Here is a 17,567-nt window from a genome sequence, read left to right as displayed (position 1 = left end):
GCGCGACGCCGTATAGTCTCGGACCATCATCGTCATCGTCACCGTTGGCGCCAGTGCTACCTCGTCACGGTTATGTGACGATTCCGCGACGACCGCGAGCGCCTAGTTGGAGCAGTGCACCCCCGACATCGCCCACCGACGCTCTCGAGCCTGTGTACGACAATCTGGGGCTACGCACTACAGCGGATGGCAGCTCGATGTTATCGCTTAATAAGAGTCCGGAACCAGTAGCCTCGTCCATGAGAGGCCGACCGCTTCCGGGCACGCCGGGGGGTTCGCACTATGGATCGATCCAACGTAGCACCCCGAATATTTTGACGAGTAATCCGTTGGACCGAGTAGCACCGGAAGGTGCAGCTGAATGGCCGCTCAAATTGACGGACGAGAGCATGGACGGAGGTCATCTGTTACTCACGCAGCAGCAACAGCAGCAACAGGCAGCCACCAGCAACACTCTCGGTAGAAAGGTGCCGCCGAGACCGCCGCCAAAACCCAAGAAGAAATCCGCCAATGGACCGACGTTGTACGAGGATGAGGGTGAGGACGGCACGGAAGTATGATATCATGGGCATCGTCCGCGATGAGAGCGACTGGTCGTAGTACGCCACGATGGGGCGTCCGTGACCACACTTACAATAAACCGGTAGTGCCTTTCGAGACGCGTGTCTCGCACGTGCGAGACTTCCACTCCGTTCAGCGAGTTGCAGTCTGGAGAATGAAAAAAACGAGGAGACTCTTCCGGGAGACTTTAGGATCTACGGATGGACACGGATGGTTCACCGAAATCGCTGACGATGACATTTTAGAGGAGGACACGCCGATTGGACATTCATGTCACCTATATTCCCGTTCCTCAACTTTCCCTTCCTGTAAGTTATCTTGTAAGTTATTTATTGAACATTACGGAGCACCCGGAGCATCCGAAATCAGCAAACCGTGATCTGCGTGAATTATTTTCCGAACGATCCGATCGTTCAATAGATCCTTTCTTGTCCCTCGTCTCCTTTTATGTATCTTTTTCTCTTTTTTTTTTCCTTTTTTTAATCAGGTTCCTTTAGCGTTTTATTTGACGCTCGCCACGCGCCGTGAGGTGATAACGTGATAATGTGAATAAGGTTGCGGACATTGCTACCGGTATTAGTCGATAAGGCGAAACCTATTCGCGTTTTGTGTGAAATTTACGTGGAGCACGAAGCAACTGGAAGTGCTGAACGCGAGTCATTCCGCGAAGAGCGATACCAGTGAATTCGTCTTCTATTCGTGTTACCCCGCAATGGGAAATCGCGATCGTAACGGAGCGATTCGCGTGTATAGACGGAAGTGTTAAGGTTCAGGCAAGGCAACGTTTTGCACATGTTACATTTATGCGGTAAACATGATGAGAATTTAACATTGTTAAGAATTTATCTAGCTGTTATACGCCTATCGCGTTTTCTTTTTTGACATTGAAATTCCGACATTGAAATTGCCTGTATCGAATCGTAGCAAGACTCGTTGCATTCGCAAGCAACACGAACTCTCGTGCTAAGCTTACGCCGAAAATGGCGTAATAATCTGTGTCCCTTCTCCTTCTGTAAGCGCATCGTTAAACCGTGCTCGTACCCATTGAGGTATCCCGTATTCTTGTCTCAGCGATGTTTGCATCTTAAATCATCGACAGGTATATCGCGTATGATCGCTACAATGATTGCAGAAGCAAATTGATTATTCAGTATCTCGCAAATATCGTCGATGTCAGTCCCTTATAACACAGGGTAGCATGTACCTTTTCCCCTAAGACGGAAACGTGAAAAATGCAAATTTTTATCATTAAAGGTAATGGAGAAATATTTCACTTTTTACGTTTCCGCTCTAGAGAAAAAGTTACATGATCGCTACTTCAGAGCATTCCAGCAACATTGCAGCAATGTTGAAACGATACTACAATATTGCTGGAACGTTGTAATAATTCTGCAATGTTGATAGAATTCTCTGTGCTATATGGAATACGGAATGCCCTACTTATGTAACGGTGCCACTTTGTATTACGTTCAATGGATAATAATCTATTACAGCGATTGTAAATCTATTAGATGTAAGTGCTGCGATGACACTCGACGCGTGTTTGAAATTGTAAGAACAGATCGTATTGCAACGTACGATAAAATGGTGTACAGTATAAATTGCACGAATGCTAATTGCACGAATACCGTGACCTTTGAAATTCGTGGAATTCGTTATCGTCAGAATGACCGAGTGGTCGAAAATAACAGCGTATTTTGTAAACGAGACCAATTTGATGTCACTGCCCGATTGGTCTCCGCTACCATCGTGCTAATCATGGATAACACCAAAAAGACCAGTTTATAATGTGTATATGTACACTCCTCTACCGATCCAAATTCACTTCAGGACTTCAAATTAATTGAACGTTACGCGCGGTGCGTTCCAATTAGCAACAATTACAGCTCGATTGTTAACAACTGCGGCATATCGCGCATAATATCCGAATTTTACGCGCGCGTAAAAATTATTGACCAACTCTCGTACGAGTAATCAAAAGGATAGTGCCGATTGTAACGCGGACGAATTGTTAGATGGCCATGATTTAAAAAGATGACGATATTACGACGTGTCGTAAACGCGGAGTGAGAAACAGAATTCATCGCGTCCCCATTTTGAGATACGTTCGATCGCTACAATTCTACCGTCGACAACAATATATCGTAAAGTAGAACGTCCATGCGAGCTATATATCATCAACCAGCGAACGGACTTATGGTCCCGAATACCTGATGGCCGATAAATCGTCTCTCCTTGAAACTGGAAAACATGTGACTCGTCGAAGCGCGGGGTTTGTCACGCGCACAGCCGGCAACGCGTTTTTCTTTCGCGTTGAAGTTAATGTCTCTTCGAACTCATTCGAGCTCGCTTCTCTTTTTTTTTCTCCTCTTATCGCGATGCGATTTCCGTGATACGAGTACATACAAGTGGTCCCTCTTTGCGGTGCTTGCATTATCCTCGGCACTGGTGGTTAACGCTGTCGATTCGCCAGTTCCGTTCTCGCGCGAAACATCTGGCTACGATACATCGTGATAAGGAGTGCTTTACGTTCGCTTACCGCATACATATACACACACACATACACACACGTGAGGAGCCGCCACGCCAGTTGGCGATATTTCACCGCAGGTAAGGGTAGGTAGAGAACGTTCTTTAACTGCGAATTTATCGCCACCGAGCCATCCACTCTTTATGCTTTTGTTACCTTTTTTATCTGGGAAGATTAACGTTTCCCTTTCTCTAGCTTTAGCAGGGATTTTAGACGCGATTGTATACAACTTGTTGCGATTGCGCGCTGCCGCGGTTTCCGCAGCGAAGCGATCGAGGAAACGTATTTCGAATGAGTACCACGCGAACTTGCCTTACCATTGAACGCTTGAATTCAAAGAGCTCTCGATCAATCCCATACTCTTATCTCCCGAACTCGGCGGCGACCCGGATCAACGCTGTTCAGGTAAAACACGACGGATCCTGCTCCATAAATGCATCATGGGAAATCGTAATATATCGGGAAGACATTTTACTTCGACTGTAAACTCAGCGCTTCTTCTCTTACGCAATCGCACGAGAAGTTTCGATTTATTAAATACCTCGGCATTTCACACGCGAACGCAGATTAAAATGAAGATTTTCTTAACCCTTCAAACGTGAGTCTACTGGATCTATTCAATTATATCCCTGCTGACGATAAGTCGGTCTATTGGAGAGAGTTACTCGATTATAAATCTCTTTGTCAAAATTATTAAACAATCTAATTTTCTTTATGTTACATCTGCAAATTTGAATTATTTTTATTAAAATATATTTACCTAGTAAATATCAATTAGCAGTAATATAATATTATATTCATATTCAACAATATAAATGTAATGTGATACATAACTGTTACGTTGAATGAATTTAGTATAACAGTTGTTGGGTATGAAATTATAACATTGATTTTAGTTGGTGTTTACTGGCTATTTATTTTTATGTCATTTTGTTTCCTTGAAATTAATTAGTGCCTTTTATTTAACATAAATGGATTTCACAGGCTCAGCAGTAATTGTTACTGATTTTGTCATCAATTCCGGAGGGTTAAGATGAATGCCGCTTAGAAATTCGAATGAAAAATAAACTTTCAACGTCTGTTATCTTGCACTCTGTGATTTTATTGATCGAAATCTCTCCTTTTAGGATGTTACATGTTATTCGGATTGCGATACGAATACATAATTTAATATTTTATTTTATTTCGCAGAACAGATTATTTCAATTTTTTTCTTTCTTTTAAAGCTGTTCTCTTTATTTCGAGATCGATTTTGAGATCGATTCGCGGGACGCGTGAAGTACGACGGTCGCCAGGAACCATTTGAAAAACCGAGTTTTTCGTGCCCGGATTACGCCAAACAGTATTAAGCGCTCGATGACTACGACTCGAGTGCAAACTTGACAGCCGTCCGGGTGAGACGCGGCGGAGAAAATAGCGGCGCGATCGTGTCGCCTCGATTTTTCGCCGTGCCACCGCGATCGACGAGCTCGACGACTTATTGCGGAGTGTTATCGTCTAACTCTCGTGCGAGAAAAATGTTCAGTCGCGATGCGCCGCGACAGCCTGAGAAACGTTTTCGGTTTCTTGTAGGCCAGTGCCAACCGATTTTTCCAACCACGACGATTTTTCTATCTCCCGTTTCTTCACCAATCGTCGAATCAATGCACGCGGAACGTGTCGTTTCATTGTGTTTGTCTCTTGTTACACGACTTGTAACTTACGTAGACTTGTACCGCTATTCCGCTCAACGTATCGTGCAAGGTACAAATGAGAAGGAAATCGCGCTTTCGACGAGCGTACGTGAAAAATCGAGCTCGCACGATCGGAGAACATCGGAGAACAGTATTTTAAGCGGCCTAGCAAAGTCGCGGCTCGCCCAGCTCGACCTCCGTGCCGTGCTATGTACATACACTCCTCTCTCTTTTCCCTCCTCTCAATTGCACCCTATCCGTACATGCTGTTCATATTGTAAATGATACACGATGGAAACCCGCACGGCACGGATCCGGTCGTTACCGGCGCCACGAGTATATTTTTGTAATTTTGTATTTTGCATCGCGTCTTTCTCCGCGATCCGACGTCTCACTCGGCCGATTATTCCGGAGGATCGATTTCCGTTTGTCGATACCACTGTTCAACCCTCGGATACATTTAATGGGGGTAACGTGAGATCTACGCACGTTCCATGTAACACTGGGAAAGTGCTGCGCGCATCCGACAGTTAACGAAGCGAATGTACGTACGTCATACCCCGGTATCGGGGATAATTTATTGATTGTCACCGCGTGTATTCTGAATTGCGATTGCGAAACCGCGTCACTTGTGCGTCCTGCTCCGCGAATATGTTCGGTACCGATCGATCACGTGTACCGAGTAACACCGATCTTGTCTTTTTACGATCGACCGCACTTTTGTGCCGAAGCCCTCTCTTTCTCTCTCGTTCGTATAACGAGGCACTTATTAATTCTTAACAACGAAGTAATCAAGATTTAAACAAGCTTTTATTTCTATTCGAGGAATAACCGAGATCTTTAAATAAAACTCTTAAATATCACCGAAGCAATTGAACGTTCAATCTCTACCATTCTATTTTATTTTTGTACATAGTAGTGTAGAATTTCAATGGACTATTTTAAATTATTCTCGATCTATTGAAGGTATTCTCTCATTTTCATCTATTGAAAGTTTTTATACGGCTATAATTACGTTCTAAGATACATAATTTTCTATTTATTGGTAGAGTGAAAAGGACATATTGCTAGAACTGACATTATCGGGGATAAAATTAGAAACGCGATTTCACACGAATGAGAACCAATATCATTAAACACTTTCATATCGTGATGTTGCATCGGAAATTTTCAGCGCTAAATTATTTATCCAACTGCCAACTACAACGCAATGTCGTTTTGCGTGATATTTCAAATATCGTGCACGCACATTCCTCGCTTCCAATATCCTTCGATTTGTACGTGCTCATGAAGTGTTACAGTAATTTACATTAAAATAGGGTAATTTACGACTAGCACAAGCAAGCTCATTTAGGCTGCTCCAATTTGTACACGCTACACAGAAGGGAGCTTGATTCGGTCAAAATTTTTGTCGAAATTAATAGCATTGGCGTCATTTCAACAATTTTAATATATTCGCAAATATCACGCATATCATTATCATTTATATGATTTTAATACCATTGGTTATTAAATTTTATTATAAATGCTTTTACAATTTAGATTAGTTATATGATTTTAATGAAAACATTGATTATTAAAATTATTAAATATTTTGAATAATTATAAAATCAATTTCGAATTTTTATTTTCTATTTCTTACGTACAAACGTTTATTTGTATCAAAAAATGATAAATATGAACATATTAAATTTACGATATGACGCTTCATTTTCTGCCAATGAGCGGTCAATCGAAGGTACCGTCCAACCAGTAGATTGGTCCAACTTACAATCTTCCGAGCGATTATTTCTGAATCTAATTAGGAACACTTTTTATAAGACGCGTGCGTTTTGTAGAGTATAGTTCAGTAAAAATTCACACAGACCTGAAGCGTATCAAATACTTAGCATTTTGTATTTATTGCAACATTCTGTGGGATATAATTTTGTACTCTGCAATTACAGCATATAAAATGATTACACATATTCTAACAAGCTTTGGCCGCTGTTTTGTTTCTTTAAATAAGAATTTAAAGAAGACATTTATGTATTTAGAAAATACATAAATTCTTTAAATTATTTAAATTATATGCATCTTTAAGTTATATGCATTCCTGACATAAATACGTAGAAATGGTCAGAATAGATATTTCGCTATAAACAAATTACATTATTTTTGTAGCGTGTGAAGTATTCCGTAAATAACTTAATTATTCTCTCTCAAGACTGACAATCTTATAGAGTTAGACAATATCTTCTGGTTTTATGTACTTTATGGATGAATATTCTCGTTATTTCTCGATAGAATTGCATTTATATGAAACAATAACATCATGAATTTTATTTAAGTTAACTTTGATACGAAATATGTTACGTAAAATCGTTTCTTTTGAAGAGATATAATTTGTTATTCCACATCTATTTGTATAGTGAAACATACGTATAGAAACATGAAATTATCATTGAGTAACATCGATCGAAGCCAACTGAGCTGTGTTCATTTGTTTCTATTATTATCTGTTACAGAATAATCGTTGTTTAGTTGATAAGCCCTTTGCCTAATGCATAAACAACTGTTAAAACTGCCTAATTGCCAATCTAATGGCGCTAAATTTCAATGAAGGAAGAATGTAACGTGTACGAGTAAAATAACAAAGTGTTGCAGGAAAAGGTAAATATGTATAATGATTCTGTTGACACACATGTCGAACTTGACAATATCGTGTAAGGATCGCATCTGGTTAACGAGTGTTTCTCTGAATCATCATGAATCGCAAATCAAAAAGAAAAATACCATTTCATCGACGCAATTTCGTATCACGGACGGAGAATACTGTGAAATTGTGGGCTAAGATCGGAAAATGTTTTTATCGAGATATGTAAGCCGGAATGATAATGTGAATGTAAATGATTTATATATGCGTGTCGTATGTTGTAGATAATAATCTTAATTCGAAATGTAACATCCGCGTTTTCGCCAGATTTTACATGCGGTAAAAGTATCAATGATCCAAGAAAAATTTTTTTGTTAACGAAATATTTTTACCGTTATTCCTACTAATGTATTCTTACTATTTGTACGGTTTATTACTTTTATATTAGTTTTCTTATTACCATTATATATACTATGTTTTAATATTACTATATTTTTTAAGATATTACTATGATTATTACATTTACGCTATGTAGTTACTAATGTCGCTATTATTGTCGTCATTACTGTAATTATTTATAAAGAAAGATACCTTGCCTTGTAATAAACTTCTCAATTTTCAATGGTTCAAATATAAATTTTCGGCCGAGATTGATTTGTATGTACAATGTATTAACATACTGGCGCTGTAAATATTATACATATTTTATAAATGAAATATTTAGTGTGATTGTAATATTACAATAATGTACTGAAAGCACCACTCTGTACACTCCACTAAATATATGGGTTAAATTTTAATAAATATTTCCCGATCCCAAATCTGATCCATTTTTACCTGTTTTTTAGATATTTTTATTACCATTATTTGGGACTGATAAATAAATAAATAAAGCATGTTTTATTTAAAAGGAGATATATTTTTGTTAAGAAAATAGTTGCAATTCACAGATTTTCATAATCCACAAATTTTCAGTAAAAATATAATACTCTTATCAATATCAATAATTTCTTAAATTTTCTCTTCTTTGGTCTCTTTCTTTAGTTTTGATAGTGCAGTCTCGCCGTATTTTGCCACCAGCTCTTTGACAAATTCATCCTTCAATTTTTTAAGACATCTGTAAAATAAGTAGAAATCCAAAAAAAGATTATTGCAGCAGACACCTTAGCTTCTTCGTAACGTAATATTACAAAATTCTAATGAATTTTTTAAATAAAAGACCCTATATGATATGTTATATGCTATATTACCTTCTATAAACAGAATCTGTTCTAAACTTGCCGATGTCTAAACTAGGTGCATGAGGTCGATGAATAATAAAGGTATCTGGCAAAACGATATATCTGTAATTTCAATTTTTTATTTCAATTGTGCGCTATATTAATTAAATTCGAGCAGATATTTCATTGTTTAAATGAATAAAATTACTGCGTCTTACTTATAATCTAGCGCCGTTAAATGGGTCACGTAGGAAACTTTATTCCAACCAAATCCGACAAATCGGGTGTCGTATCGCGGAGCAGATTTCGAAACTATTATGTAAGGCTCGAAATCTGGCTCCCATGAAACCTACAACAATCATTTATTATACATTCATTGTTTTTCTTACATGTACACCGCAAAAAATTTTTTGGAAAACGATAAAATAGGTGTTTCTTATAGATTTTGGGTCGCTAAATCTGAATTCGTAAGACGTTTTGCTCTACCATGTCCAATTTTTTAGATAATCAAGAAAAATGATGGAAATCTGTGTAAAATCCCATTATTGTGCAACAAACAGTCAGGCTATCTGCGTGAGTGTCATGGAAAGTTTTTTAACTTCAGAAATGGATATTTTAATTGTTAAGCCCATTCTACAATTGCGTAAGTGTAAGATTGCAGTTGTAAAAATTGTCCAATCACAGGCAAATATTCTTCTCAACAAACATTCGACTATGATTGGTCAATTCTTACAACTACAATCATTTATAATTACGCTTACGCAATTGTAGAATAGGTTTTACTTTTGGAAATAAAGTAATAACTAAAATATCCATTTTTGAAGCTGAAAAAAACCTATCATGCAAATTGTCTGACTGTTTATTACACAATAATACTTTATACTGATTTGTTTTATGACGTGTTAGGCTATATTTAACATTAGTAAAATACAGTTTTCTTCTTACACTTTGTGTTTAACTTACAAAAATATATTTAAATCAGTTCTGCAACTACATTTTAATGTCATTTACTTTTGTTCTTTCTTCAAACGTTTTATTTTTCACAGATTTTCTATCATTTCTCTCGATTATCTGACTGCTAAAACAAACTGGACGTGATGGAACAAAATACTTATAAATTCGAATTTAGCAACTCAAATCTGTCAAGAAACTATTCTGTGTGTGTTTTTGGTTTGTGTTTCTCTCAAAATTTTTTTTGTGGTCTTGTATTATTTATCTTTAACAATGTATCTAATAATATGTAGGGTGCTTTCAAACCCGATATCACTGGTAATTCTTGTAATTACAGATCTCGCACGCACTTGATAAGGCTCTGTACTGTTTCGCCAAAAGCTGTAATTTGTGGCAGCGTGTCCTTGTGTCCAAACATGATAGCGAAACGTGTACAAAATACCGCGTTTAAGAAACTTCAGTAGTTCATCTTTGTTGGCGGGGAACGTGAACCTGCAAAAAGCAATTTTTCTTGATAAAATAATTTATTTCGATATTGCGAAAACGATGAATTACCTATAGCGTTCAGTCTCGAATGCTGGCACGATCAGAGCTACTTTATCCGATTCGTTGATATTCAATCGGTTAATATAGTTCATGATATTTTCATATAACCCAAATTGTGGAAGGAAGTCGACGTCAAGTTGGAAGACGAATGGAGTTGGTACGTATGATATCGCAGTATTTCTTAAATAATTGATAGGATAAAGATCCTAAATGAAAAGTAATAATTTAGATAAAAAGAGAAATCGAATATATTGAATTTTTATCTAAAAGTAATACAATGTAAAACATGACATTTTACAACTTTATATTTAACAGCATATCATTTTAAAACATGGAATTTCATGTAATATGATATCTTTAATTCTTCATATTCTGAAAATTGTATAATTTTGGTCAAAAGTACAAAGCACCTTCACAAACTGACGTAAACATTTTATATTCAATAAACAATAAATTGAAAGACAATTTTATTGAAAATAAAATAATATTTATTTTCATAATAATTTTATAATTTTAATATTTTGTTCTAAATTTTTCTAATTTTAATCTTTTGTTAGTTTTTCTCTGGATTTTATTATCGGATTTTATTATATCTTTCCCAAGAAAATGTAATAAATTGAAGGTGCTTTATATTCTTATGGCCAAGGCTAGAATTAAGAAATTGCATCCCTTTTATTCTGCAATGTTTTCTTCTAGACTACAAATTTACTACAGCTTTTTAGAAATACAAAGACAACGCACCCCGTCTTTGTACACGACGTGATAAGCAATGTTCCTTCTCGTTCGCAAATCCACGGAGCCTCGCATAAAATCTAGGAAATTCTGTACCTCCGCATCGGTCAAGTAAAGCGCGACGCTTATAGTCCCCGGCCAGTGTTTCGATAACGCTTCCAACAGCGGTATCCTTTCGATGCTACACTGAGTGACTAGAGCAACATCCGTTGGCGAATACACGTTATATTCGTATTCGAGAAGAAAAGGATGCGTGCGATATAAAATGGTAGCGCCTTTCTCGAATTCCCGACACGGATTCGATTCGTTATACTAAAAAACAAAAAAATACGCATGCAATAAGATTCGTTACAGTCGTATTAAATAAGGGAGAGTTGCTGAAAATTGTAAAATTAAATTATTTTTTATTATATTTTCCATTTTATATTGTTTTGTATTCAAATAAATATTGAAAATTGTAACTTGATTGTAGCTTGATTTTTCAGGCATCTGTAATTATATATTTACTTTTCAGCAACAAATTAATTTGTTATTCTATCTGCACAATTGGAAAAAATGCATTGAATTTAACATAAATCGCATGTCCTAAACGGCCCACTCAAATTTTTGAGTTAATTTTACATAAGATGAATATGTTAGAAAGTAATATAAATATTATGTAACAAAATAAATACAAAGAAAGATAACATCGACATAGTTTGTAAACAAACCGTAGGAACATATTTTTTTTTTAGAAAATTAACATTTATGATATATTAAATTAACACATATTTCATTCATTTGTCTTAGAATTTACATTTTAAAACATTATTTTTATATTACTTGTTCACTTACTCATAAATTATGTCATTTTGACACTAAGAAACATTGAATACCTATCAATTTCACAAAAAATCTTTAAATAACATAATCATATTATGTTAAATTAACACTTGAATATGTTAAAAAATTCAACACAAACTGTTAACAAACGTGTGTGGATCGTTTCCAACACAAATACACAAACTTTTTTACTGTATAACATGCTGCAATAGGATTATTAATCTTGTGTTTTTAATTATTTTCGTTCATTCATTAATTCGATATTTTCAAAGGAAGTATGCGCGATTTAGAAGACCCACAAATACGATTGATAAGCATTCAGCAACTTTCCCTTAAGGTACCAAGGGACTTTATAGGTTCTCTCTCTTAACTCACTGGAAGTGCGCTCTCGTGCTTGTCACAGCCGAACAAGCGCTTTCGCAACAGATTGCCATCCATTTCGAGGAAGACCCGGTGCAGTTTTCGAAACTCGTTAGCGTGCTTATTATGAACGTCTTGCTTTCGCGGGGAATTCCAATGGAGAATCTAAAAGTAAAACGGACGCGCTCGATCAAAAGTCGATCGATTCCCATTCTCGACAACGATATAATCGAAATTACAATGTACGGGACGTACGTTTATGCGATTCGTGTCGCGATAGCACGTGTCACTTAGCGTGTGATCGCTCAGCTGTATATTCCAGGTACATTCTATTTTGTATACGATACTCGGCTGCTCATTGATCACCGCGTTTATCACGTCCTGATCGGCCAGACTTGTCTCCGGTATGTATCCCAGCACACGTTTCGTCACGTTCTCCCAGGATCTCGAGAACTTTCTGTCCCGTAAACGTCGCAGGTGCATCAGCATTACACCAGTGTTGAAACCACGGCCTAGAGCCGGCCACGGCCGCTGGCCGTACGACAATGCCTTCACATACCAATTACTCTGGTTCTCGACCAAGCCCAGGGCCTCGCCAACCGAGAACCTTTCGAACATCTTCCACAATGGATGCATGTCAGTCAGAATGGTTACGTCCGTGTCCAGCACGAGCACTTTGTCCTCTCGCATCGCATTCGGTAGTATCAACTTCAGGAGACCATACACCCCCGAATAGTGCTTGTTCGGTATCCATGAGACCCTTGGCACCCAAATCTCAGCCTCGTAGAACGTTACATTTACTAAAATAATCCCTTCGAGCGATTAGAGGTAAAAAAAAAGTATCTCTCGCGCGATTTTGTTTGACACGCATCTATCCGATATACCCATAAAGCTATCCAGTATGTTATATGAAAAGAACTTTTTTTTCTCTACTTCTTTTAAAAATCTCAATTTTAATAAAACTTCAGGTACACAACTAAATTAGAAAAGTTAAATTTAATTTAATTTAACAAATTTAAATTTAAATGCATTTATATTTATGTCGAAAAGGTAATTTTTTCTCTATTTTTTTTTCTATACGTTGTACTTCGCACGCCACGTTAACACAGACGTGGATAAAAATTAGGTTTCTCTGCTGCCGTATGCATCACAAAGGGGTAGTGCGTACTCTGTCGTAAAAGCGTACAAACCATGTGGCAAATCCCACGTTCGGAACAGGGTCGAAAGCGTTTTCCTCGCAATTTCGTCGACGAGCAAATGAAAATGCAACGGATTCGTGCGATAAAACAGAATGGACTTCACTACGGTTACGAGAGCGAAGGTTGAATTGTATCCGGCGCACACCATAGCTACGTGTATCGTGTCGCATTTCACCTTGAAAATGTAGAACATCACTTGCCGGTATGTACGGCGAGTTGATGAAAGTATAAGGTTTACGAGCGTTTACCTCAAAATTGTTTTTTAACTGCGACCGTTCGGGAGAGCGATCTTCCGTCCACAAATTCGATCTCTCCACCCCCGCCGATAACGATCGCCACTTCCCTCCGATGCTCGATTTGCCTATCTCCACGGTGGGAACTGGAAACAACGTTCTCTGATGGTTTTCAGTGCTAAAGAGAAATCGATGTAACGATGTTGCAATTACCGTTCAACAGCAGGTACAAATAAAAGACCACGGATGGTACTAAGATGCCAAACAAACATCCTAGCCATGATCGAGCCATTGTAATATGCCGGACATGTTTCCCAATTCGCGATATGATGTCGCGAATCAATTAGGCTAGACGCACGTTGAAATCTACGGAAAAAGAGGGGAATTAATTTCAGAAAAGCGCGATCAACATTCCTGACGTCCTTTGCTTTAAGGATGCATCAAATGCATTAGTATTTTATACTTGAAGTATTAAAAACGATTTATGTGGTTTCAAAATTTATTTATCTATTTATTTACAAATCCAATCTTTATATATATCACAATGAAATACTTTACATAAATCATCTTGAATACTTAAATATTTTATATTAAAAAATTGATATTTTTATCATTGTTTTATAATACATTTCCGTATCTTTCAATTAGAGCATGGACAAAAAATACTAGTTATTGAAATAATTTTTTATTCAGCTTCTAAAATACCGTTAAACTTTTCGTATTAATTTTATAAATGCGATCTAGAATAATCTGAAATTTTTTCGAAATTTTATTATTATTTTGAAAATATATGTAATACATCCTTAAAAACATATGTAATACATTTTTAAAGTCGTAATCACACTAGCAATCGATGATTGAATTACGATTGTGATTGATTGGCGATTACTTTTCAATCAATCAGAGCAAAGTAGTCACCGATTGCTCTGTTATGATTGGTTGAAAAATAATCGCCAATTTATTGCCTATTGTATATGAAGATAGTTAAAAAAAAATACTTATTTAAAAAATAATTGGTAAAACACACAGACGACTTTAGGATCCTTCCAAAAGTGGAATACCTGGTATAACTGTATGCCTTGCAATTTACCAAGAAACATTATCTTTAATGTCTGATAAGAAAGATTCAAGAGTCAAGTTTCGTCTAATTATATTAGACGATTTCGAACATGCGCTAGGCGAATGGCAGCCAGTTTTGCAAAAATAACACGCTGTCATTATGGTAAATTTGATTAGCGCTTAATAATAACTTGGCAGTGCGAGACATTATTAATAGACGTGTACACTCTTCGTTCATCTAGCTCGCTCGATATCTGATGCGTGATGAAAGTCAATAGATCATGTTTAACATGCGGGTTTATGAATACGTTATATCCAATTTCCTCACGTTGTACATACATAACAACTATACGAATGCGACGCAATCATAATGCATGCAAATTAGCGCCATAAATGAAAATGTTGTATTCCTTGCACAGAAATTCGAGATAATTATATCGTGAACGCGAATTCATGCATCAGCATTCGATGCATGTTAACAGGCAGACATTAATATCAAATTGTGCCGATAAATAAATGGAGTCTAATATAAAGTAACCGAGTCTAATATCCAATATGCCCTATTCACTGTTTATGAGTAATAACACGGTGAAATTAACAGGAGCATTTTTTCGTTATCCAACCAGAAACGACCATGGCTAAGGTTATAGGGATCAGAAGACGAAGATAGCCTTATATAGCCACGGTTGCTTCTGGTTGGATAACGAAAAAACGCCCTAGATACAGCTTTAGTAAATCTTAAAGGCTGTCCGTTTGACTCGATTGCATCAATTTATTCATTTTGTTATTGTCAGTAAAACAAAATATAGATTGTTATAGCCATGATGTAATATTTCGTAGTAATTTTCTTTCTATATCTAATTGTAAGTACCAAGAGATGGCTATTAATTTCTGTAGTTCATTTTATTGTGGCTCTGTATTTATACTTTATAATACATGTACTTATTGTTAGTTTATATTATCGACAACGTTTTGTTTATAACTAAAGAGAGGAAACTGTTTCTAAGACAGAACCAATGTGGCCCATCTATTCATACAACACATGGACGCTCATCGGACAAGGATTAAACGGTCATCATCATCGAGAAAGAAACATACACAATATTAATTTATTAGCGTTTATGCAATTGCGATTAAATAGACATGCCACGTAATAAAACTGGATATAATTAAAAATTAATAAAAAGAAATGTTAAGTGAAAAAGTTAACAAAAAAAGCTTCAAATTAGTTTCGTGCGAGATTAAAGCGAAGCTGAGTCTAGGTAAACGTTTGCTCTTTTTGGACTATCCTGTAATCACCTTCCGGCTGTTAATTGGACATGCGACCCGGTTTACATTCTCGGACAGCGACGTGCTTGTAACGTACACTCGAACATTCGGTAACAAAAAAAAACGACCAGCATTTCAGTTTATCTTTTTACAATATTTCACATGACAGCTTCGAGTTTACCATTTACAGTTACATTACAAGTCGTAATCACACTTGGCGATTGTGATTAGCAATTACTTTTCAACCAGTCACAGCAGAACAGTCACCGATTTCTTTGCTCTGATTGGTTGAAAAGCAATCGCTAATCGCGCAATCGTTAGTAAGATTATGACTTTACGAACTAAACACGATTCAATGAACGAATCAATAGGGAGTTTTTGCAATAACCAGATACGGTGAACGCTAAAGTCACGTTATCTTCTTCTTAACAATTAATTAAGAAAAGGATAACGTGACTTTAGCGTTCACCGTATCTGGTTATTGCAAAAACTCTCTAATTATTCACGATCGCTGACGCTCGATGGACCGCAATATTTTTGTCGAATATTTTTCTTTTTTTAAATACATACAGCAAAAAATAACAGAAAGCGCTAACAAATTATTTAAGAATTTATATGTTGACAGGAAGCGCGACGAGCAGCAATATTTTCGTTTAGTTTCTCCTATGATTTTATATCTCCAATGTTCGCGTTTATCTAATTTTTTGAACAATTAATTTGAAAAAACGTAACAGATTGAAATTTCAAAAATAAAAAAAACATCTAACAATATAAATTCTGTTGCTAAGTCGATGCACACAATTCGCAGACTACGCTGAAAAAATTTTATTCATTTTTGGTTCAATGAATAATCGTTATTCAATGCCCGACTTAATGTAGTTAATTCATTGATACAATTATATATTCATTTATACAATTATATATTCATTCTTGCAATGAAAATTCTAAGAATAGTTTTATAATCTATATCACTATGAGAATTCATTGGACCAATTTTCATTATTTTTTCATAATTCAATGAATATTTTATTGTATTTACGTACAGTTTTGATTCAGTGAATAACCTTCGCGATGATACGCGGACGATAAATGATTACCAGTGACTACCAGTACGTACCCAGTGCCGGCACGATTGTCGTCGCTCTCGTTCCGTACATCCGGTGATGCCGGTCCCTGAGACAAACGGAAGTACAGTATCCGCGATTTCTCCGTGGAATAAAACACACTGGCGCGAAGCGGATATCGCTGTGCGTTCTTTCTTTCTCTCTTTCTCTCTCTCACTCACTCTTTCTTCGTCTTTTTCGAGACGACGTGCGTCGCTGTATTGTCGCTGGCGACAACGTAAATTGCCGCAATTAGCTCCGTCGCGACGATAACACGATAGCACTCCCACCGGCCGAGCGGAAAACACAAGAGCGCTCCTCACGATCATCCGAACTATGCAACGTTCGCCATCATACATATTGCAACTATCGTCGCACGACCAAAGCTCTTGCGCGGTCCAAAAACGCCGTCGGTAACAAACGTGCCAACAACTCGTTCTCGACGCAAGATGGCAGCCGCGTCTCTGTCGCGTGACTCTAATCAGAATTCCCCTCTAGTAAGGTCCACTGGCTACGTTTACACCGTGCGCTTAGTCCGCGACCTATACGATAAGTGTCTTTGTTTAACCTACAAGCAAGAAGACTAGAACCAGGAGAGTCAACTCGTGCCAATAGCGGTAGTGGGGGTGAGGCAAAAAGTAGCGACGGATAACTTCCCCCACTCTTGCGCTTCA

At 37.1% G+C, this 17,567-nt stretch overlaps 2 protein-coding genes across 2 annotated transcripts in view; one reads left to right on the top strand and one right to left on the bottom strand.

Annotated features, from left to right (window-relative positions):
* Positions 1-1,778, top strand: part of kek5 (leucine-rich repeat, immunoglobulin-like domain-containing kekkon 5 protein) — a 266,130-nt gene extending 264,352 nt beyond the window's left edge. The window contains exon 9 of the mRNA XM_018452110.1: positions 17-1,778. Coding sequence (XP_018307612.1) covers positions 17-560 — 544 coding nt within the window. The 3' untranslated portion in view covers positions 561-1,778. The remainder of the gene's footprint in view (positions 1-16) is intronic.
* A 6,632-nt stretch (positions 1,779-8,410) lies between these two features.
* On the bottom strand, positions 8,411-17,291 carry LOC108725398 (glycosyltransferase-like protein LARGE2). The gene is made up of 12 exons (XM_018452407.1): positions 16,908-17,291; positions 13,676-13,828; positions 13,478-13,608; positions 13,221-13,404; positions 12,286-12,830; positions 12,046-12,195; positions 10,858-11,160; positions 10,126-10,322; positions 9,921-10,062; positions 8,838-8,968; positions 8,650-8,742; positions 8,411-8,516 (listed from the first exon to the last, which is right to left on the bottom strand). Exons 2-12 carry the CDS (start codon positions 13,752-13,754, stop codon positions 8,411-8,413), a joined length of 2,061 nt encoding a protein of 686 aa, XP_018307909.1. The 5' UTR covers positions 13,755-13,828; positions 16,908-17,291.
* Between the last annotated feature and the right edge of the window lie 276 nt (positions 17,292-17,567).

The sequence above is a fragment of the Mycetomoellerius zeteki genome, unplaced genomic scaffold (genome assembly GCF_001594055.1).
Source record: "Mycetomoellerius zeteki isolate Tzet28-1 unplaced genomic scaffold, Tzet1.0 scaffold108, whole genome shotgun sequence".
NCBI classification, from domain to species: domain Eukaryota; kingdom Metazoa; phylum Arthropoda; class Insecta; order Hymenoptera; family Formicidae; genus Mycetomoellerius; species Mycetomoellerius zeteki.
This window is presented reverse-complemented; position numbering and strand designations above follow the sequence as displayed.

What these genes read in the sequence shown, in the direction of transcription:
- LOC108725398 (XM_018452407.1), bottom strand. Translation starts at nt 13,754, where the DNA reads ATGGCTCGATCATGGCTAGGATGTTTGTTTGGCATCTTAGTACCATCC. An exon ending in AGTTAAAAAACAATTTTGAG is followed by an intron (nt 13,405 to 13,477) that starts GTAAACGCTCGT and finishes TACATTTTCAAG; the next exon opens with GTGAAATGCGACACGATACA. An exon ending in GCGACACGAATCGCATAAAC is followed by an intron (nt 12,196 to 12,285) that starts GTACGTCCCGTA and finishes TTTTACTTTTAG; the next exon opens with ATTCTCCATTGGAATTCCCC.